This window comes from Pituophis catenifer, unplaced genomic scaffold, assembly GCF_029215685.1.
Source record: "Pituophis catenifer annectens isolate HBS135680 unplaced genomic scaffold, rPitCat1.0.hap2 SCAF_8, whole genome shotgun sequence".
In the NCBI taxonomy this organism is placed as follows: Eukaryota; Metazoa; Chordata; class Lepidosauria; order Squamata; family Colubridae; genus Pituophis; species Pituophis catenifer.
Window position 1 is genome coordinate 83,442,204 of NW_027256888.1, and position 21,435 is coordinate 83,463,638.

A 21,435-nucleotide genomic window follows, 5' to 3' on the forward strand; every position below is an offset into this window, starting at 1 on the left:
TGATGACTTTTTTTTTTTTTTTTTTGCTGGTTTACTTCTGGTTTCCAGCCTGTAAAACTCTACTGAGCACATGATCATGGTGTTTGTTTAATGATTTCAAAATTGGCTGCGGTCACATGGTGACACACTCAACGACCACAGTGATTTACAACCATAATTCCAGGCTCAACTCAGGTCGTAAGATGAGGACTACCTGTGTCTTAAACTAAACTGAGCCTCCCTTTCTCATTTCCAGCTGGCTTGTCGTCCCAGCTCTTCTTACATTGAAGCATCCCCATATTTTATCCCAGCATGGTGGCCATCCGTAGGAGATAACGGGGTCCCAACCTCCCCTTCCCCAAAGAGGAGACACAGGAATGTCTTCCAGGGGGTAGTAAGTAGAAAGAAGCAGAACCCCCACTGGAGAAAACGTTGAATGTCCTAGGAGACCTTGAGCGGGCCTAGCTTGCTGGCACAAAATGCATCATTTATAACTTAACTGTACAATTGTGCCATTTAAAGTAATTTTCAAACTATTCGTGTACAGGTAGTCCTCGTCTTAACGATCACAATTGAGCCCAAAATTTCTGTTGCTAAGTGAAACATTTGTTAAGTGAGCTTTACCCCATTTTATGACCTTTCTTGCCATAGTTGTTAAATGAATCACTGCAGTGGTTAAGTTAGTAACCCGGTTCTTAAGTGAATCTGGCTTCCCCATTGACTTTGCTTGTCAAAAGTTGATTCTTTGATCCCAGAGGACCCTGCAACTGTCATAAATTTGAACCCGTTCCCAAGCGTCTGGATTTCGATTCTGTGACCATGGGGATGCTGCAGTGGTCATATGTGTGAAAAATAGTCATTAGTCACTTTTTTCAGTTCCATTGTAACTGAATGGTCACTAAACAAACTGTTGTAAGTTCCTCATTGAAAACTTTCTAATACTCCGTTTTAAGTTCTTTTTTAAATGTTGCCTCATTCCAGAAGAAAAAGTGTTGCATAGGATTATTTTTCTGAGTTTCTGATTCAGTTTTTGAGGTTGGGTTCCTGGGGCGAGAAAGGCTGGAGTGGGGAGAGGATTTATTCTACCTGCCTCATGCCAGGTTTTCCCTTTTCCAGGAGAGAGAAGCCTCAACAGCCTCCCTGCTGGGCCAAAAGGGCAGGAGAAGGAAGGCTGGCCTTTAAAAAAAATAATTATCAGATTTATTGGTCTCCCATCTTGTGCTTAAGGCAACTCTGAGCAGCTTTGCAGCACCCAGAGAAGATTCCAGGGGACAGACCGGGGGGGGGGGGGGGAGGTGTTCCTGGTGGGCCCTGAAGGTGGGAAGGAGCCAGGAGAATTATTCAGCTCTCCCTGATTCTGATTTGCCGTTTCTGTTTTTCCAGGATCCAGAAGAGATGTGTGTCGTGATGATTTCCAGTTTCCCCGAGACCGGGCTCAGTCTGGAGGAGATCCGGAATCTAACCAAGCCCTTTGGGAAAGTTAAAGATATTTTAATTGTGTCTTCACATAAGAAGGTACTGAACAATCTGTAAAAGGTGTTAGAAGAGGAAAAATAATATATTTGTTCGTTCATTCGTTCTTTATTAATTAATGATTGAAAATGATTCATTTTTCCTCCCAGGGCCAACATTTGGAACAAGGAAGTCATTTGGTTTCAGGTCACTGATAAAAGTTTTTTTTTTTTTTAAAGGCATACGTAGAAATAAGTCGCAAATCTGCAGATTCCATGGTGAAATTTTATACCTGCTTCCCAATGTGGGTGGAGAGGAACCAGCTCTGTATTTCTCTGGTCCCTGAGCTGAAGGATCTAAATGAGGTCAGTAAAAAAATTTTTATTAAATTTATTTGCCGGCCGTCTTGCAACAAGGCGACTGTTCTTAAATGGTTGTTGAAGAATAAACTAAACAAAAAGTGGCTAAGGATTCATATCATTAGAATACTGCGTTGGGGAAGGCAGAACTAGACTGTTCTTTGTTATCAAACTCCCTCATTGCTCCTAGATACCTAGTTAGGTTTAGTGAATTGCAACAACTGAAGAGGACAGAATTGTTTGGAGGCTCCTAACTATCCAGTAAGGCTTCTGGGCTTCTTTCAACAGTTGTACTTTGTGGTACTCTTGGGGAGTAGCATATGTCCCAGGAAAATGGGAAAGTGAGTGAGAGGGAAAGGTATGGAAAAAGGTATCTAAGAAAATTTATATGGCCAACCAACTCACTCAGTGACTTCGGGCTGCTTACAGGAAAGCCCAATAGAAGGTCAATGAAAGAAATAGTCCCCCATGCCCCTCTGAGGAAGGCGGGGCTAGATGAATCAAAAGTCGGAATTAAGATTGCCGGGAGAAATATCAACAACCTCAGATATGCAGATGATACCACTCTAATGGCAGAAAGTGAAGAGGAACTAAAGAGCCTCTTGATGGGGGTGAAGAAGGAGAGTGCAAAAGTTGGCTTGAAACTCAACATTAAGAAAGCTAAGATCATGGCATCCGGCCCTCTCAATTCCTGGCAAATAGATGGGGAAGAAATGGAGGTAGTGACAGATTTTATTTTCCTGGGCTCCAAGATCACCGCAGATGGGGACTGCAGCCAAGAAATTAAAAGACGCTTGCTCCTGGGGAGGAAAGCCATGGCAGATCTAGACAGCATACTAAAAAGCAGAGACATCACCCTGCCAACAAAAGTGCATATAGTCAAGGCTATGGTGTTCCCTGTTGAAATGGATGGCTGTGAAAGTTGGACTATAAGGAAGGCTGAGAAGGCCAAAGAATGGAGGCCTTTGAACTCTGGTGCTGGAGAAGACTCCTGCGAGTCCCTTGGACTGCAAGGCGATCCAACCGGTCAGTCCTAGAGGAGATCAACCCTGGCTGCTCTTTAGAAGGCCCGATCCTGAAGAGGAAACTGAAAAACTTTGGCCACCTAATGAGAAGGAAGGACTCCCTGGAGAAGAGCCTCATGCTGGGAACGATGGAGGGCAACAGAAGAAGGGGACAGCAGAGAACGGAGTGGTTGGATGGAGTCACTGAAGCAGTCAGCATGAGCTTAAATGGACTCCAGAGGATGGTAGAGGACAGGAAGGCCTGGAGGAACGTTGTCCATGAGGTCGCAATGGGTCGGACACGACTTTGCAACTAACAACAATGCCCCTCTGATGTCAACATTTAAATGAGCCACTTGTTGGGCTCTGTATCAGCCTGGAGTCCCCAAGCCCTTTGGCAGAACCACATCTTTAGGGTCTTAGGAAAGGGTATCAAAGTAGGAGCCAATTTTACCTCTGCAGGGATGATGTTCTACAGGGAGGGAGCCACCACGGAGAAGGCCCTTCTTCTTGGTCTCAGCAGATGGACCTCCTTAAGAGAGAGGATTCGTAACATCTCTTGCCTCCCCACTCCGGTGGGTAAGGTGGATGGATGTCACTGGGAAAAGAGGGTCCTTCAAAGAACCTAGTCCCAGGTCAAGTAGGGCTTTGAAGGTGACAGCCAGCACCCTGAATTGGATCTGGAAGACTAATTAAGGAGATTGCCAGCAGAAGATGGGTGATCAAAGGAGAGTTTGTAAATTGATAAATGCCGTCTTTTAATTACCTAAATTTTCTTGGTCCTTTCTTTTTAGGAAGTTATATTTACTGCGATGATTAAAGATGCAAATCCAAGCGTAAGTAACAAGAATTGTTCCTTAATATGTTGTTGTTATTCAGTCTGGGCCCTTGGGGTAGAGAAAGGGGTTACAAAAATAGCAAAACAGATTATTATTATTCTTTTTTGGACTGAACTAGTCCATCTCCTTTGAAGAGTGCATGTGTCTGGAAAGTATTGATTAAAAATGTAATTGTCCAAGAATGCTGCATATTGAGGATATAGGTAGTAGGAAATCTAGCATACCAATTTATGGTGGACAGTGTAATGTAGAGCGTCTTCTGTCTTGGTGCGACTTCAAAAATAATTTTATGATGATAGTCAATAATGTCTTTAATCACGGAAAAAAGAGTTGAGATAAACAGCAGATTCCCATTGAGCCAAGTGCTACAAGGGAGGTGCGAAATAGGGTCAGGCTGTTGATTATATACCGAGGAAGGAGTCTTTGAAAGGATCAGTTGAGTCGCATTAAGGACCCTCTGCCCATTTCGTGTACTCACCTTTCTCTTCCACCAGGTGAACACAGAGACGCTGTACACCCAGTTTGTGCATCTGGGCAACCTGCCAGATGAGGGCTACTCTGAGCTTGAGATCCTTTGCGTCGGCCTTCGTTTTGGACGAGTGGATCATTACATGGTGATAACTAACAAGAACAAGGTGACCTTTCCTTTCTACAAAGGAGAGCCCAAGAGCTGTAGGAGAAAGGATGGCAGAACCTGGGGGAGGTGGAGCGAAGAGGGGAATCGGCCTAGAATCCCTGTGTAGCCATAAACAGACTTAAGCCCAATCCCCCCTCCAACTCCATTGATCCGTATCGGACTCCAACCACGAGTTGAGAAGATTTCCTGTGTGCGGGGGCCTTTAGCAATGAATAGGCAATGGCCGGCTCTTTTCCGCCTGGCAATAGCAGAGCTCGCCCTTACAGAAGAGCCTGGCTTGATAACGATCACAATTGAGCCCACAATTTCCATTGCTAAGCAAGGCAAGTTGTTAAGTGAGTTTTGCCCCATTTTATGACCTTGCCACAGTTGCTAAGTGAATCGCTGCAGTTGTGAAGTTAGTCACATGGTTGTTAAGTGAATCTGGCTTTCCCATGGACTTTGCTTTTCAAAAGGGGATCTCATGACCTCAGGACCCTATAACCCTCATAAATACAAGCGTCCACGTTTTGATCACGTGACCAAGAGGAGGCTGCAACTGTCATAAGTGTGAAAAAGGAGTCATAAGCCACTTTTTTTCAGTGCTGTTACGACATCAAACAGTCACTAAATCAGGGCTGTCAAACTCCTGGCCCACGGGCCGGATGCATCCTGCACTGGCCACTAAATTGGCCAATTTAGTGAAAGGGAAAAAAGTCCCAAAACGTCAAGTGATGCCACCGTGACGACGTGAGTTTGACACCCCTGCACTAAATGAATGGTTGTAAGTCGAGGACTAAAGGATTAGTCTATCTTTGCCTTCAAGGAACACTCCTCGTCAGGTTGGGGGGGTGTATTTAAAAACTTTTTTTAAGAGTTGGAAAAACTGCGCTGGTCTTTAAAGAGCCACATCAGACCCACGCAAAGCCTTCCTTTCAAGTGGCTGATGGGAAGGCAGTTGCCCCCTTCAAGGTTCCCTTGGGAGAAATGCAGCCTTTGCTACAAGTTCAGGTCCTTCCGTGTTGATTTTCTGCCCCTTTGAATTTTGAAGGCCATTTTCCAGCTGAACAGTGCCGAGTCCGCGGCGTCCATGTGTCGCTTCTTAAAAAGGTATCCTTACAGTTTGGGAGAAGTGGAGCTGACTGTCTCGCGCTCGCCAAGAATAGAGCCTACAGCTGTAAGTCATCTTCGTTGATTTAGCCTCTTTGTCTTGAATTAGTTTGCAGTCCTACATATTCAGGATGGCTCTGAATGCAGAGAATGCTTGTAATTTTTAATGTCGTGTTGTTATACAGGTATTAGGGGGTTTGTTTTGTTGCTACATGAAGGATGATTGAGGAATAGCTGGCTGGGCAGGGTGATCTGTCCCCGTCCACACACACACACAAACACAGCCAGCCGAGGGTTAAGGAAGCACTTGGAACACACCCAGGTCTTTATCTCCAACTTGGCAGCGATATACACACCGTCTGCCAAGTGCTTTTATTTCCACAGAAAACAGAAAGATATTATACTCAGCGTACAAGAGTCCAACAGAATTAATATTCCTCTCAGCAGTTTCGGACGAGGCTTTAGTGACTATCCAAGGTTTATTTTTGTTCGTCACAGGGATCACTGGCCACCACCCTCTATTATATAGTCTCTGGGGTGTGGTCCAGTGACTCAGTTCTAATCCCTAGCACGCCTCCTGAGCTGCTGCAATCGTTTATCATGCCTTTGGAGGCGTGCGTCCAGGAATGATGTCTCTCCTTCACTCTCATCCGAGACACCTGGCTCCTGGCTAATCTCCTCTCCCTCGGCTGGCACCTGAGACAGTGCCAGAGGGGAGGGGCCTGGAGAGGGAGGCCTGGCTGACTCCTCTTCCTCATGCTCGGAGCTTTCTTCCTCCGATGGGATAGGCTCAGAGGGCGGGGCCACAACACAGGGTTGCAAATGAGGGTAGAATGGAATGTAGCTTTCAGAATTTATAACCATGATTTGTTAACCAATGTCCAATGATTTTCCAGCTTTTTCCATTTAGGCAGTCACATCGTTATACTGTTTCTTGCATATCAAAAAGCTGAACTTTTTTTTAACAGGCTGATGCTGTAAGAAAAGAAGTGAAAAAGCAAGAAGCGGGGCAAGAGAGGTATTTTTTCATTGATATCCAAAGTGTGTGCGTGTATTTGTGTGCGTGTGTGATGGGGGTTGGGGTGGGGTGGTATGGGATGGGAAAGATTTAAATTATGATTGACTAAAACAAACCAAATTCTCATTTTTTCCTTTTTGTGCTAAGCCTTGAATTCTGGCTTTTAAGAACCAATCCATGCCACTTCCCTCATTCCTTTGCCTCATTCTGGACCTGGCATGAAACGACTGCGGTTGAAAGAATAAATGGGGTTTTCAATGCATGCATGTAGTTCTGTTCGTCCGTCTCAGTTGTCTTTTGTTCCTGGGACACAGGTGAGCCCTGAGAAGTGACTCCACCACCTGTCGTCATGGGTATCCAATTGACATTTTTGAATGCCGGTGCTTTTTAAATCCTGGTGCCTTGTCATGCCTTCTATTAACGTGATTCGTTTTTCTAAGTTGGTTGACTTGGGACCTGGGATATGTGACTTTATCAAGCTGTTTGAGTGCAACCCAGGAGGTCACAACCTGGGCTGCAACTGCTAAATTACGCTCAGAGGTTGAAACACTACAAACACAAAGTTCAGATAGTTGTATTGGGACCTAATTTATATATTTATCAGTAGACCAGTAAGGGAACAAAGATATTTTAATGCGCAATAAAGGACATTTTCCTTTCAAGATGTCTTTTGTAACCCCAAACCCATCTCTTCCTAGCTTACTCCAGATACATAAATATAACTTGCCTATCTCTATATATTGTAGATACACATTTAAAATAAATGTACTTCAGGCAACCAGAACCTTTGAAACGATATCTGTGGTGTTCGCTAACTATATGATGATGTAGACTTGGAGCAGGTTTTGTGTATTTTATTTTACTACAACTAATAAAATACTGTTTTTAGAGTACTTACTTCTACACATCCAGCCTCTTGAGTTGTTGATGGTCTCTGCACGTGGCCTATGGAGAGCACTGGCATATGGGCACTGGTCTCCCTGTAAAAGTCTTGGTATTTTCCATCAGAAAATGTTTGAATTTCTGGGTTAAACCAGGGGCAGCTACACTCCAGGGTGACTCTTCATAAACAGCTCCATGTTTTACTGTCTCTTTCTGCCTGTTCTGTCAAAGGGAGGGAACAGTACAGCTGTTACTTTCTAAACTGGTTTTTTAGGCATTTCAATTTAAAATGGAAGAACCTCCATGTTAACATAAAAAGCAAGGGTCTCCAACCTTGGCAACTTGAAGACTTGTGGACTTCCAACTCCCAGAATACCCCAGGCAGCCTTGCCAAGTTGCCAAGGTTGGACACCCTGTTGAAAATGGTGCTTCTTATACGGATAGAAATGAAAGTAAGAAAATCTTCGAAGCTATGGAAACAAAGAAAGCTTAATTTTTCTTTTGCCTTGTTCTTATCGATAGTATTTTGGGAAACCCTGAAGAAACATATTTATGGCTTTGCAGTTGATCAGGCATATTTGATGAAACCTTTCCAGCATTTGCCAGGAGTTACGATGGGTGACACAAACGTGATGAGCAGGTCTTCTTCTCGATGAGGGGACCTGGCAGCTGTCCTGAATATTTTTTTCTGTCCCATCTCTCTTCCCCCTCCCCTCCCCAAAGAAAGCAGAACAAAATGACCGAACACTAACTGAATTTCGAGCTGGGAACAAGAGCTCCATCACTGGAGGCTTTTAAGAAGAGACTGGACAGCCACTTGTCTGAAATGGTATAGGGTCTCCTGCTTGAGAGGGGGGTTGGACTAGAAGACCTCAAGGTCCCTTCCAACTCTGTCATTCTGTTAAGTTGGACGCTGCCCTTTTGACTTCCAAACTCCTTGGTCCTTTATCGCTCTCTGTGGATTGCCCTTTTCATTCAGTTCCTCAGTAGCCCGAAGAGAGGGACTACCTTAGTGTCAGAACACGACTGTGGAATAAGCTCTTTAACACTCCCTGAAATTAAGAGAACTTGTCAAGTTCCTGCAACTTTTTTTTTATTTTCTGGTTTTTTTGTATTTCTTCAGCATGTTTCCTTTCTTATTTACGAATCCTAGTTTTGTTATGTTTTATTTTATCAAATGATTTCGGATTTGCAAGGTCTCCAAACCACCCAAGTTTTTTTTTTCTCCTCTTAAAATATCATTCTTCTCCTCCCAAGCGAATTAAATCCAATTTCTGTATTCCTTGAAAGCTATTGAAATATTCTCGGTAGGTTGCTTATGAATAATAACCCTCTTTGATTAAGGAGATGGAATGGACTTTGAACAACTTCTTCATCCTTCTTCCAGCAGAAAAGAAATTCAGTGCAATTTACTTTATTGGTGAAAAGCAAAATAAGGGAGGGGGATTTTACACTCATCCTTGGAAATCTTTAGTTTAGAAACCTGCTTTTGCAGGACGGGCTGCTATTTATTGCTAACTGTTACCTGGCAGTCCCTTTCCACCTATGTTACGTAAGATGCTTGTTTGGGAAGGGGATCTCTCAGGATTGAACAGTATGCCTAGAATATCAACACCATTGAATGGAGGATCACGGCTCAAAAGTCCCAGATTTGGATTCGGCTTTGGAATCTCGTTCAGAACGGAGTCAGTCTGACTTCTCTTTACTCCCTCCTTCCGTTGTTGTCAGCTGCTTCTTTGCTGGCTGTTGGAAAAGCCAGACCTCATTTGAAAGACCAGAGATTTGCAGCCACCGTTAGTGACCAGATCTTGATCTTTTCAAATTGGCCCTACTTTGCAGGGCTCTGCACTCTTTATCATTTTTTGCAGAAGATTGCAGGAACCTTTCCCATGATGACAAAGGCCTATGAAGTTTGCGATCAGTTCATGCTTGATTCTCTTACTGATTCTGAGGACAACTGAGGTTTTTTGTTGTTTTCTTTTTTTGGTGGTTTTTTGCACAACTGTCTGCTATTCTGTCTGGTTTGTGTTTCTTGTGCCAGCCCTACAAATGACAATTCCTGTCCACGATCCAGTTTCGGTGTCCTGTCATCATCTATTGTAGTGATATTGAGATTCCAGCTCACTTTCCTAAATAATCCACACTGTCTTTGGAATCATAAGATAATGGCAGATGATTGTCCCAAAGGGAGGGAGGGAGGGAGGGAGGGGGGAATGGGAGATCGCCTTAGAGATTTCCAGAAGGCATTTATTTGGCTGGAAATGGTTGGGAAACGAATAAACAAAATGGGCTTTCAGCCAGGGCTCTTGAAACTGCTTACTTTTTTTGAAAATGTTCCTCTGTAGTATTATCCCATACATTTGTCTCATAATTCAGATTTCCTTGGGAGCCTGTTAGGCACTTGGGATCCCCTCGAGATTAACCTTTTGCATATGGATATGGAAGTGTCCTGACTCATTGGGGCTCCTTAGGGACAGCCTGCTGATCCTGTGGACAAACTATTAACATTTCCGCTCTCAGTTTAAATAACACATTCACAACCCGAGCACAAGTTCTCTGTGTATTTGTATGTGGGGTTTTTTTTCCCCCCTGCCTTAAATTCTAATCTACTCAGCTCTGGGGTCAACAGGGCATCTGTGCAGTGAGCTTCGAAGAAGCCCTTTAGGGTTGCCTGCCATAATGGTAGGTAACTTAGAAGCGTTTCACCCACGCTTAAACCGAGGTTAGTAGAATAAGTTAGATCTCCCCATCCTAAGCCATTAGTGCTTCAGGAAATCCCAGCCGTTGGCATCAAGAGGTAATTGATAACTGTGGCATTCTCAACATAGCTTGATTTGTTCTGTTTTTTTAAATACATTTAGCCCTGACTTGAAAACAATTCCCGAAGGATCAGGAGTGGTGCCCTCATCTGCTGTTCCTCCCACCGAGGCCACCGAAGACCGCGGTTCTGATTCGGAGGCTATCCCAGACACAGAGACTGAGCGCTTGGATAGCAAGAAGATGGTAGGGGAAGCAGCTTCCCAGCCCCTGAAGATAAAAGAAGACTCAGAAACATTTAAAAAAGTCTTTGGGCTTGGAGCTCCAAGCACAGGCCAGGATTTAAAGCCTTCAGACCTGAAACCCAAAGAAGCCGTCATTTTGGCCTCCAGCTTTTCCTTTGTTCTGGAAGAGGAAGAAAAAGAGACTGATCATTCTGACCTGGAATTGCCACGAAAGGCCTCTCTGCCTGGCGGAGAGAAGGCAAAGGAAGAATTAGCTCCTGGGAAAGCAGAAGAATTTCACGGTGCCTCGAACGAAGAAACCACCGGAGCCCTCTCGGCCTCGGCCACGGAAGAAGAGACAAGGGCAGACTTAGGGCTGGGCTCCACCGAAGCTGCCCTGCAGGCAATGCCAAGTACTGACCCTTTCTCCAGTAACAGGTTGGCCTCTCCAGAAGCAGATCATCCTGAAGCGACCGTCAGCTTAGCAGAGACACTTGCTCCCAGGGTGAAGGTGAAGGTGGAGGAAGAGTTGGAGAGCCCCTCTAGTGCCTCTCAAGTGAGTGCGAAGGTAGCTGAGCCAGCAGTGTCGGAAACGAAGGAAAAGGTAAAGGCTCAGCTGCTGCAGATGGCCAGGGTTGAAGTGATCCTGGAGAAGCTCCCTAAAGACTTTGCCTCAAGAGTTGAAGAAGTCAAACTGGAAGAGACCCCAGAAGAGAATGTCAAAGTACAGAACCCTGAGGAAATTGTGACAAAGACATCGCAAGGGAAAGGACAGGGACAAGCTGAAGCTGAGGAATCCTGCAAAGTGAGCGTGCCGGAGGCAGAGACTGTAGCCGACGCAGAGGCTGCTCCTGTCCCAAAGGCTTTGAACCCACCCAAGACCAGACTTTCGGCTCGAAGGAAAGAGAAAAAGTCGGCCAGCAAGCCGGCCACCAAGAGCCCAGGGGTGGCTGAGAAGATGCCGGCGCCAAAACCAACAAGTCAGCAAAGGCCGGCAAATGGCCGGTCCAACGTCCCAGATAGCGCCAAGTCTAAGCTAAGCATGAGTTCGGTGGTGGTTGCGTTAGGCGGTGGGAAGAGCTCCTCGCAGCAAGACAAGGACCCCCCAGCAGAGATCAAGGGGAGTCCAAAGCAGAGCCGAGAGCAAGACAGTAGATCCTCCAACCTCAAGCGGGATACCGGCGGCAATAAGGTGAGGAGGGGATTAAAGCGCTGGCTGGTCCCTAACCTTGGCGCTTCTTCCAGTCCTTGAACGAGTCCCCGTCCCCTCCCTGTATGCGGCTGCTGCACTCGGTGCCACCAAACCAGTTGGCGCCATGCAGCGTCGGTTGGGAGGTGCGTTCAGAAGCGGTTTAAACCTGGATGCGTTTGGCGGAAGGGAGGAAAGAGCCAGCTCTTCACGATGCAGATTTCCGAACGGACACGCGGTGTTCGTTCCTTCCTTCCATTGGCGGTTCCTGAGATTCTCCCGTTGCGAGCTGCGGCTTCTCGTGCGGCATCCAGGCTGCTTTGTGTAGACTCGATCCTGAAGTCAGATAAGTTACCCGTAAAAACCACTGGTGCGCTGAATACTCGGGTCCTAAGAACGATTGGCACGGTCTCAACTTGTAGCGTGTAAAGAATGCCACCTCTTTAATGATTAATTGCACTTACGAGGCCACTGTCCTCATGGCTCACCATCTTCCCACTTCTCTTCCCCAGGTGTCTGCTGAGAGAACTACCAGAAGCTCTAAAAGCAATCCTAAACCCAAAGAGGTAAGCAAGCCAATTAACACAGTTCCTGTAACCTAGGGGAATGGTATGTGGGAAGGACTTTAGGCAGGGGTGTCAAACTTGATTTCATTGAGGGCCTCATCAGGGTGATGTTGACCTCGGGGGGGGGGGAGGTAGGGGGGGCAGCTTGATGTCACTCGTGTCGGGGGCGCCTGTGGTGGCCCAAGCATTCTGCCAGCGAAAACTGGCTCATAAGCTCCGTTTTCGGCTGTGATGACCTCCTGCAGCCCTCTACTAACGAAAACGGAGCTCAGAGCAGCCACGTGCAGCCCTCCAAGCTCCGTTTTCACTGGCAGAGAGCTGCAGGAGGCTGTCGCAGCCGAAAACGGAGATCGCAGGGGCCATACACGGCCCTCCCAAGCTCCGTTTTCGCTGGCAGAGGCCCCAGGGACTGAACTTTTGATGTTTCCAGGGTGGCCCTGCAGGCCAGATCTAAGCACCACAAGAGCTGGAACTGGCCCGCGGGCCTTGAGTTTGATACCCCTGACTTTGGGCGAGGGACCTCCCAACTGGGCAACCTTAAGACTGGTGGGCTTCAACTCCTAGCCAGAATCCCCCAGCCATCCCTTTTAAGGAGTTACTGTGCCTAAACTTTCCCCAAAACCGAATCCAAATTGTTACCCAGCCCTAATAATTATCCCTTTAACTTCACTGTTAGCCACTTCTAGGGAAAATATTTTTGCTGAAAAGTGAATTGTTGCAGTTGATGACTTGCCTAAAACTGCCTTGTTCCACTCCGGGGTTGTTTTCAGCAATTAACTTTGTGGGAGGGTGCCTGCAGGTCGATCTTGACTCCTGCCTGGATGAGTTCCTGTAGTTTTCTGGCTCAGGTTTTTCTAAAGTGGTTTGCTATTTCCCCCTTCCTAGGGCTGTGCGAGAGGGACTGGACCAAGGTCACCCAGTTGCTTCCGTGCTGAAGGCAGAACTAGGATCTCCCTGTTTTTAGCCATTGAAATGTGGGCACAAATGTGATAGAGAGAGAGGGGGGTGGGGGGTGGGGGGAGGAGGTACATACCTAGATTGGATGCATGGATGGATACAGAAATAGACTCCAAAAAGACAAGCCAGCTGCTTTGAACCTATAAAAGACCACCTCCATTCCTGATTGCCCTCTAAAGCAAGCGTGGGCACCCGTGTCAACTTTACATCCTGTGGAATTGTGGGAGTTGGAAGTCCACAGGTTGTAAGGCCGTTCTGAAGCATCCTCTGACTCTTGTGTTGCCTGCATGCTTCCTTTTTTCATTTTTCTTCACTTCCGGTATCTGCCGCAATGACGTGTGTCTCTATGTCGTTTACAAATCAAATGGTGTAAAACTTTGGGTTTTTTTCCCTTCCTTTGTCTTTCTGTAGGAAGAGGAGCTTTTTCCATTTAATTTGGACGAGTTTGTGACCATGGATGAAGTTGTCGATGAAGCTGAGCCCCCGCAGCCTAGGAAGAACCCTGTAAGGGGCAAAAGGAAGGACCCCCCAAAGAAGAACCTTCCCTGCGAACCAAGCTCCAAGAGGAAGAAAGGCAAGGGGTTGGCCGGCCCCGCGGCCGAGAGCGAGGTCTCCTTCGTGACCTTGGATGAAATTGGAGAAGACGAAGGTGGGATGGGCCACGCGGACCTTCTGAGCTTGGAAGCCATGACCGAAGACGTCCAGGGGCTGTTCACGGTCGACGAAGTGAACGAAGAGGAGGAGCTGATCGATGAAGATATTAAAGATCCGCAGTCGCTGGTCACTTTGGACGAGATCTCCGAGCAAGAGGACGTCGCTCCCCCGGAGACAGCCAAGGAACCTTTTGCTTCAGGGGAGAGCGAGCCGGATCTTAAAACGGAGCCCTTAGTGACGGTGGATGAGATCGGAGAGGTGGAAGAGCTTCCCTTGAACCAGCTTTCCCATTTCAAGGAGGAGGAGATGCTCAAATGCAAGGAAGATGAGAAAGGAGGGGTTGAAGACGCCGGAGATTTTCTCTCTTCCCAGATCCCAGATGATCCCAGCATTTTAGTCACGGTGGACGAGATTCACGAAGACAGTGACGACCAGCCCTTGATGACTATAGACGAAGTGACCGAAGACGACGAAGACTTCCTGGAAGACTTCAACCGCCTGAAAGAAGAGTTTAGCTTTGTTACCGTCGACGAGGTGGGCAGCGAAGAGGAGGAGGAAGACAAACCCGGCACATCCGCCAGCAGACATTTGGAAGGAGCGACCAAAATGGCACCAGAGGAAAGAGCCGAGAACATCCAGTCTTCTGTGGAATCAGAAAACTTTAAAATTCCAGCCGCCCCCCCGCTAGAACGGAGGGAAAGCGTTCGGAGTGAACTTCTGGAGGGTGAAGCATCCGCAGCCCATCTGGGGGGTCCTGAAAACGAGAGCCCCGTGGAAGAGGAGGTAGAGCTAGGTAGGGAAAAGCCTGAGCTAGAGAGTAAAGAAAAGGAGGAAGGAAAAGACGTGGAGCAAACAGACACACTCACTGAACCTGACTCAGGTTGCAAGCAGCTGCAGACAGGTAGGAAGCGGCTCAGCCTCGGTGTGCAGAGGCCCTCCAAGAAGCAGCGGAAGCTCGGTGAGGAGCAGGCCGAGAACCTAAAGGTGCCACTTCTCTCTGCAGAGCCGGTTGAGAACCAGAAGGAGGAGTCTTCCAGCAAGGGAAGCGACTCCCAAGAGGAGCAGCAATCGCTCGGTAAGGGGTGCCTTTACGTAGCAGGTGGGAGAAGGAACCTCCGGGGGCAAAAGAGTAGTTAGAATGCAGGATTACAGGCAAGAACTCTGCCCACTGCCAGGAGTTCAATCCCAACCGGCTCAAGGTTGACTCAGCCTTCTGTGCTTCTGAGGTCGGTCAAATGAGGACCCAGATGGGGGGGGGGGGGAGGGGGGCATATGCTAATTCTATAAACCGCTTAGAGAGGGCTATAAAGCACTGTGACGTGGCATATAAATCTAAGGCCTATGGCTACTGTAAAGAAACTGCCCTCCCTATTTTTTTGGGGGTGGGTGGGAGGGAATTGGGCTCTGTGAAAAAGGCTGCCTAGTTGGGGTGGGCCTTCCTGGGGTTGGTTAATGGATCAAATAGAAGATCCCGCCACACCCCCCCCCCCCCCATTGTATACAGGTAGTCCTTTCAGCAGTTTGTTTAGTCACTGTTCATAGTTACAACGGCACTGGAAAAACTGACCTATGATTGTTCTTCACACTTACGACCGTTGCAGCATCCCCCACGGTCATGCAATTAAAATTCAGACGCTTGGCAACTGACTCGTATTTATGACGGCTGCAGTGTCCCGGGGTCACTTGATCCTCTTTTGTGACCTTCTGACAAGCTGAGTCAATGGGGAAGTCAGGACAAGCCCATGTTGCTAACTTAGCAACTGTAGTGATTCACTTAACAACCATGACAAAGGTTGTAAAATGGGGCAAAACTCAGCAAATCTCTGACTTAGCAACAGAAACTTTGGGCTCAATTATAGTTCTAAACCAAGAACTACCTATAATACCTCAGAAGGCTCCAAAGTGCCCCCTTTATTTGCACATGATTGAAAAAAGGAAAATTAAAAAAGTGTCATGTCCCGGACCTCAGCCAAATCCATTTTGGATTAGTTACGGTTCAACAGAAACAAAGGTTTTGGCCATTCCAGGTTTTAGCTGGACAAATGCAGGGAAGTCCTGGAGGCTGTGAGGGCCTGGATGAGGGACAGCAGCCTTCGGCCAAACCCTGGCAGGAAGAAACGGCTTTGGGTGCACGGAGGATCAAGATCTGGGACTTTGAACTCCTTTGTTCTGGATGGGGTGGCACTGCCCCATACTGACCCGGTCTTTGGCTTGGGGTTTCTCCCGGACTCCTCCTCCTGCACCAAGGCCCCACAGTTCAACCCCAAGCAACAAATATCCTCTTCCAAAGTGGCTTTATATGGTTTTGGATTGGGAGCCGCGCAGAGTTGGTTGAAAAATGGGCGGCTGTATAAGCACTTTAAATAAACACCCAAATCTATTGAGATTTCTGTTGTGACAGGCGAGGTGAGGCCTGAAGAGGATGCTGTGGCTGAAGCAACCGAAATGGAGGTGGAAGGAAGCTCAGCAGCCACTCCTGAGGAGGAGAGGAAGGGAGACGCTGTAGCGATACCATCCCCAAGCCCAGGGATTTCCACAGAGGGCATGGCAGCTGGAGAACCACAGGCGGCGGCATCCAAACCAGCTGCCCAGAACCCTGAGCTGAGCCCTGATACGCTCTTGGGAAAGGGCAGTGAGGCTGCTCCTTCGCAGCCCTGCGAAAAGCCTTGCAAAGGTAGGAACCAGAGAGAGAGAGGAGCACCTTGGCCTGTGCTTGGCCTCATCTTGGCTCTGCCCTCATGGCTGCAGCCGTTGCTCTCTCCTTCGCATGATCTGGCCAAGCGGGGGCAGCATCTGTTGCAACTCACTCTACGTGGAGCCGCCCTTGAAAAGTATCCGGAAGCTCCAGTGGCTTCAAAAGGCAGCAGCCCGCATGGTTTGGTGCAGGCCCAGGGGTGCCTGTGTGTTGCCTCTCCTGCAGGAGCTGCGTTGGCTGCCAGTTTGCCTCCAGGTGCAATTCAAGGTGCTGGTTGTCACCTTCAAAGCCCTTCATGGCCTGGGACCAGGTTATTTGAAAGACCCTCTTTCCCAGGGACATCCACCTGACCCACCAGAGAGGGGAGGCAGGGAACGTTACGGGTCCTGTCTCTTAAGGGCCCAGAAGGTGGCCCTTCTCTCTGGTGGGTCCCTCCCTGTGGAACATCCTCCTCCCAGAGATTAGACTGGCCCCCACTTTGACTCTCGTGAGGCCCTGAAGACCTGGTTCTGCCAATGGGCTTGGGGAACCCGGAGTGGGAGGGAGCCCATCAAGTGGCTCGTTTGACTGATTGCTCTTATTTGGTATACTAGTGGCTTGCCCTGTCATACTGACGGAGGTGGCCTTGGTGGTTCCTTGGGCTGTTGCCTTTTTTACTGCTAGCTTCTTTGTCTGAGCTGGTAGTTCCTTGATTGGGATGGGGTGGGGGTTTATTCTTTCTGTTGTCATTGCATATGGGGCTTTTGTTTTATGCGAAGCCATCCAGAGTCGCGGAGATTGAGTGGGCGGCCATATAAATTTTCTAAATCAATCAATCAATCAATCAATCTGAAGCTTGGAGAAGCAAGTGAGTAGGGAGGGGGCAGTGTCAAGCATAGGAAATCTGGAGCCAAGGGGGTGCAAACGAAAACGGGTTTGTTTATTACATGATAACCCTCTACAAGAATCTGGGACGTTAACGGTCAAGGCAAATTGGCGGCAGAAAAGGGTCAGCGGAATTCAAGGTGGGCTGGGCTTGGATCTCTTGTGGGCTCAAAGGGACTCCAGACTGATGGCGTGCTTGACCCCTCCCTCGGGCTCAGCCTTGTCATCTCCTATAGGTGGGTGGGTGGGTGGGCAGCCACTCCTCAGCTAAAAGCCACGTATGTAAAGAGTGTGGCACGATGGCAGCACGGGGTCAGTTACCATGTTTGCTAATCTGAACGTCGCTATTGTAGATCGGATGGAATCCAAATGTGAGGAACCGGAAAGTAAGCAGAGAAAAGTAGATTCCTCAGAGAAACCGAAGCCTCCAAGCCAGCTGAAAGGTAGGCCTGCTTTGGGGCAGCAGAGTCTGAAAGAAAACCCTTATGGTCTTTAGGGTTCAGCGGAGGTCACTTGCCGAGAATGGCTGCTTGTTTGTCTTCGCTGTACTTTGAACTCGGTACTGATCTCTGAGCGGTTAAGAGGCTGTAGGCAGTTAGTGTGCTCTGAAACGGCCCCCAAACATTGAGGCCAGGAAGTGGGAATGGACAGAGAATGGGGCTTTGCGTATCCCTGTCCAGCATTTCTTGTTTTAGGAAATAATTGAAGTGATAATTGAAAAGGGGAAAAATTAGGGAGGAGATTAAAAAATGAACATCAAGACGCTTCTTGCTCTCTCTAGATAGCCTTTTGGTGAGATAGGCAGCAAATGAGAGAGAGAGAAAGAAAGGATAGATATGATAGAGGATAGATAGATGGATAATGGATGGATGGATGGATAGAGAAGAGGTAGGTAAGGAGAGAGAGAGAGAGTGAGAGTAGGATGGGATGAGATGGGATGGGAGGGAGGGAGAGAGGAGAGATGAAACGATGAACTGAAATGGTCCTTGTTAATATATAATTTCTTCATTTTGTGGTCTTCATTCTAGATTTAGATTTCCTTGTCCCCAAAGCCGGCTACTTTTGTCAGATCTGCTCCTGCTTCTGTGTGGACGAAGCCTCTATGAAGAGCCACTGCCAGTCTCAGCTTCACCAGCAGAACATGGAGGTACCGCTTTTCCCTCTGAGCAAGGAGCCCCAAGGGTGAAACTGAGGAGCAGGGTGTAAATCCTGTCTTTTCTGCCGTGGCCTTGGAGAAGAATGCCGCTGGGCCCAGTGGGTCCCATTCCAAGGATCCCTGCACAAAAGATTTTCCCGGGGTCTTTGTGGTAGGGATGAACAAGGAGAAAGCCGCAAGGTTCAAAGGATCCCAGTAACCACAGTTAGTCCTCGACTTACGACCACCATTGAGCCCAAAATGTATGTGGCTAAGTGAGAAATTTGTTGAGTGAATTCTACCCCATTTTACAACTTTTCGTGCCACGGATGTTAAGTGAATCACTGAAGCGCTTAAGTTAGTAACATGAGATGTTAAGTGATGGCTTCCCCCATTCACTTTGCTTGTCAGAAGGTCCCAAAAGGGCCCGAGATGACCCAGAGACACTGTGACCGTCGTAAATATGAACCAGCTGTCAAACGTCCACTGTAAAGCACGAGACCATGGGGATGCTGCAAGGAAGGCTTGTGACTGATAAATGGTCATAAGGTTACCTTTTTCACTGCTATTGTTACTTCAAACGGTCACTAAGTGAACTGTTGTAAGTCGAGGACTACCTGTATTTCCCATATCCCATGCATGTATTCAATCAGAGGTTTCCTCATTTTCTTTCCTGCCACCTTCTCTTACCTGGTGAACGGCAGGTCTTGCTTCTTAAGCCGTTTCCCAAATTTTTACTAATTGGGGAACCGACTCGCTCTATGGACTGGGGAGGGGAGGGGGGAGCTGCAGAGGGTGGGCAGAGACCCCAAGTTACCCCCCACACAGAGGAGAGAATATTTGCAGTTCAGAGTTGAAACGAGGAGTCCTGGGTGCTCTCTGAGCTCGGCTTCAATACCTGAACTAGGTAAGATCAGCGCTAGTGACCCAGTTTGGATGAGGGTTCAAGTATTTTTTGGAGTATAAGACACAGCTTAATTTTTGGGGAGGAAAATAGGGGTGGGGGGATCTGCCTACCAGGTATTCACCTGCCTAGCATCCTTAGTCTGGTCAGCTTCAGCACATTAGCTGGCTGGTTTTGAGCGCACTTACATGCTTTTCATCCCCTGCTTGGGGATAAAAAACAGCTTCTAAAGCACAGCTGATCTTTGGAGAGAGAAGCAATGAGAAAAGCAAGCACGGAAGATTGCTTCACTTGCTAGCGCCTCGTTAGGGCTGAAAAACAGCTTAGAAAAAGCTACATTCGGAGTATAAGCCGCACCCAAATTTTCAGCCTCTTTTGGGGGGGCGGGGAAAGTGTGCCTTATACTCTGAAAAATACGGTAAGCGTGAATCGATTTGGAACAGGAGGAGGCCTGTCCTCAGCATCTGTGGGAGAGCTCTAAGCTGTCTGCACTTGTTGGGGGGAAAAAGATTCCGATGCCCTAGTGCAGGGGTCAGCATGGCTGGCTGGGGAATTCTGGGAGTTGAAGTCCACAAGTCTTAAAAGTGGCCAAGGTTGGAGACCCCTGACTCTGGTAGTTTTGAAAAAGCAGACTCCGTTCTAGGAATCCTTGGGGGGAGGGGGGGACTGAGAAGAAGGCCACCATTAATGCAGAGCCCTGAACAAAAAGACCCCGGCAATCGGCAGCCACACCAGCGTAGATGAACTCCCAAGGTTAACATCAGACCAACAACCAAATAAACAGCACCCCAACCAAAGAATCTCTTTAAGACCACCCCCACCAACACTCATTGGCAAGCCACTAGAATACAAACTGACTGCAAACACACTCCTAGCGCTGATGATGTTGCCTAGTTTGGGTCATGAAGCATCTGCAAGAAAACCGCCAAGGTTGGAGAGCATCGAGGACCCCACACTCCTCCTCCTCCTCTGCAACCCTACCCCCTTCTGGCACTGATGATATTCCCTAATTGGGTCATGAAATGTCTGCAAGCAAACCACATTCAGAGAGCACCCAAGACCCCTCATATCAATCCTGAGCGGCAAGTATTCTCCTCTCTTAGATCCCTGAAGTTCTGTGTACAGGCTTGGGTGCCACACTTGAGAAAGTGCAGATAAAGTGATAGAAAGGAAACGAGTTTCTCAAAACGGGGCAACTGATTAGCATTTGGGGAAAAAATAAACACTTCACCCCCTGTTATAATTTGTCATAAAGACTTCAAAAGTTTGTCCGTCTTTTCAGAAATTCATGATCAAGAGCCCAGCAGAGGAGAAAGAAGAAGAAGAAGAAGAAGAAGAAGAAGATACGGAAAAAGAGAGTTTAACGTGATACGAAGACGGGAAGTGCCTCTGCAGTTTTATTGAGGGTCCAGTTGCTTCTTTGTGTTCTGTTCCTGTTTTGTTTTGTTTTGTTTTTTACTTGGTTCCTTTTGAAGATTTTCATGCCCTATTCACTTCGGTTCCTTCGAGAAGTAGGCTATTAAAATTGTGTAGTGACTTTGGTTCCTTCCACAATAACGTTGGAAATGCTTAAATAAATTCTTACCGTAGAGCCAAGAGGTTGGGTTTTTATTTTTGATTCTGAGTGGTAGAAATGGCCACCCTTGTGCCGTTTGCAGAGTAAAGTTGTTTGTGCACCCTGAGTTTCTACCGCAGGCAAATTGATGGGGTTCTCCTGCTCAGCAGCTTTATGAGCCCATCTTGTCTGGCATTTTGTCATCGTATTTGGCACATCCAGCAACACAGCATCAAACGCTAGATTATCCTAGCCAGCAGAATCCCAGGATAAATTGCTTCCACTTCCCCAGATGTAAATGTATTCTTTATATATTCTTGATTGATTGATTAGCCCTTGGGCCATATCAAAGTGCAGAGTTCCAGAAACAAGTTATTACTAAAAGCAATTTAAAATGACAATGGAATAAAATGCAATTTAAAATGACAGGGGAATAAAATACAGTATTTGAGATATAAATGTCCAAACGGGAGCCAGAAGTTTATCGGACAATTGCAGACATTTAGAACGTAGAATAATAACAGGGTTGGTGAGGACCTTGGAGGTCTTCTAGTCCAGCCCCCTCCTCGAGCAGGAGACCCTAGGTGAAGGATTGAAAGTCCTTGCCAAGACCAATGGCCCACAGCCCTTTTCTTGACGTCATTGTATCGCCTAACACAGAAGTCAGACCTTCAAG

At 47.4% G+C, this 21,435-nt stretch overlaps 1 protein-coding gene across 2 annotated transcripts in view; it reads left to right on the top strand.

Moving 5' to 3' along the window:
• Nucleotides 1–20,795, top strand: part of ZNF638 (zinc finger protein 638) — a 41,545-nt gene extending 20,750 nt beyond the window's left edge. The window contains exons 13-26 of one of the 2 annotated variants that reach the window (XM_070948953.1): nucleotides 1,363–1,494; nucleotides 1,671–1,796; nucleotides 3,589–3,630; nucleotides 4,128–4,268; nucleotides 5,301–5,426; nucleotides 6,328–6,377; nucleotides 10,121–11,432; nucleotides 11,942–11,995; nucleotides 13,364–14,507; nucleotides 14,610–14,681; nucleotides 16,008–16,280; nucleotides 17,519–17,608; nucleotides 18,194–18,312; nucleotides 20,487–20,795. In XM_070948953.1, coding sequence (XP_070805054.1) covers nucleotides 1,363–1,494; nucleotides 1,671–1,796; nucleotides 3,589–3,630; nucleotides 4,128–4,268; nucleotides 5,301–5,426; nucleotides 6,328–6,377; nucleotides 10,121–11,432; nucleotides 11,942–11,995; nucleotides 13,364–14,507; nucleotides 14,610–14,681; nucleotides 16,008–16,280; nucleotides 17,519–17,608; nucleotides 18,194–18,312; nucleotides 20,487–20,573 — 3,768 coding nt within the window. In that variant the 3' untranslated portion in view covers nucleotides 20,574–20,795. Of the gene's footprint in view, nucleotides 1–1,362; nucleotides 1,495–1,670; nucleotides 1,797–3,588; nucleotides 3,631–4,127; nucleotides 4,269–5,300; nucleotides 5,427–6,327; nucleotides 6,378–10,120; nucleotides 11,433–11,941; nucleotides 11,996–13,363; nucleotides 14,682–16,007; nucleotides 16,281–17,518; nucleotides 17,609–18,193; nucleotides 18,313–20,486 lie in introns of both variants that reach the window. The other variant, XM_070948952.1, reaches the window with a different exon arrangement.
• Nucleotides 20,796–21,435: the final 640 nt, after the last annotated feature.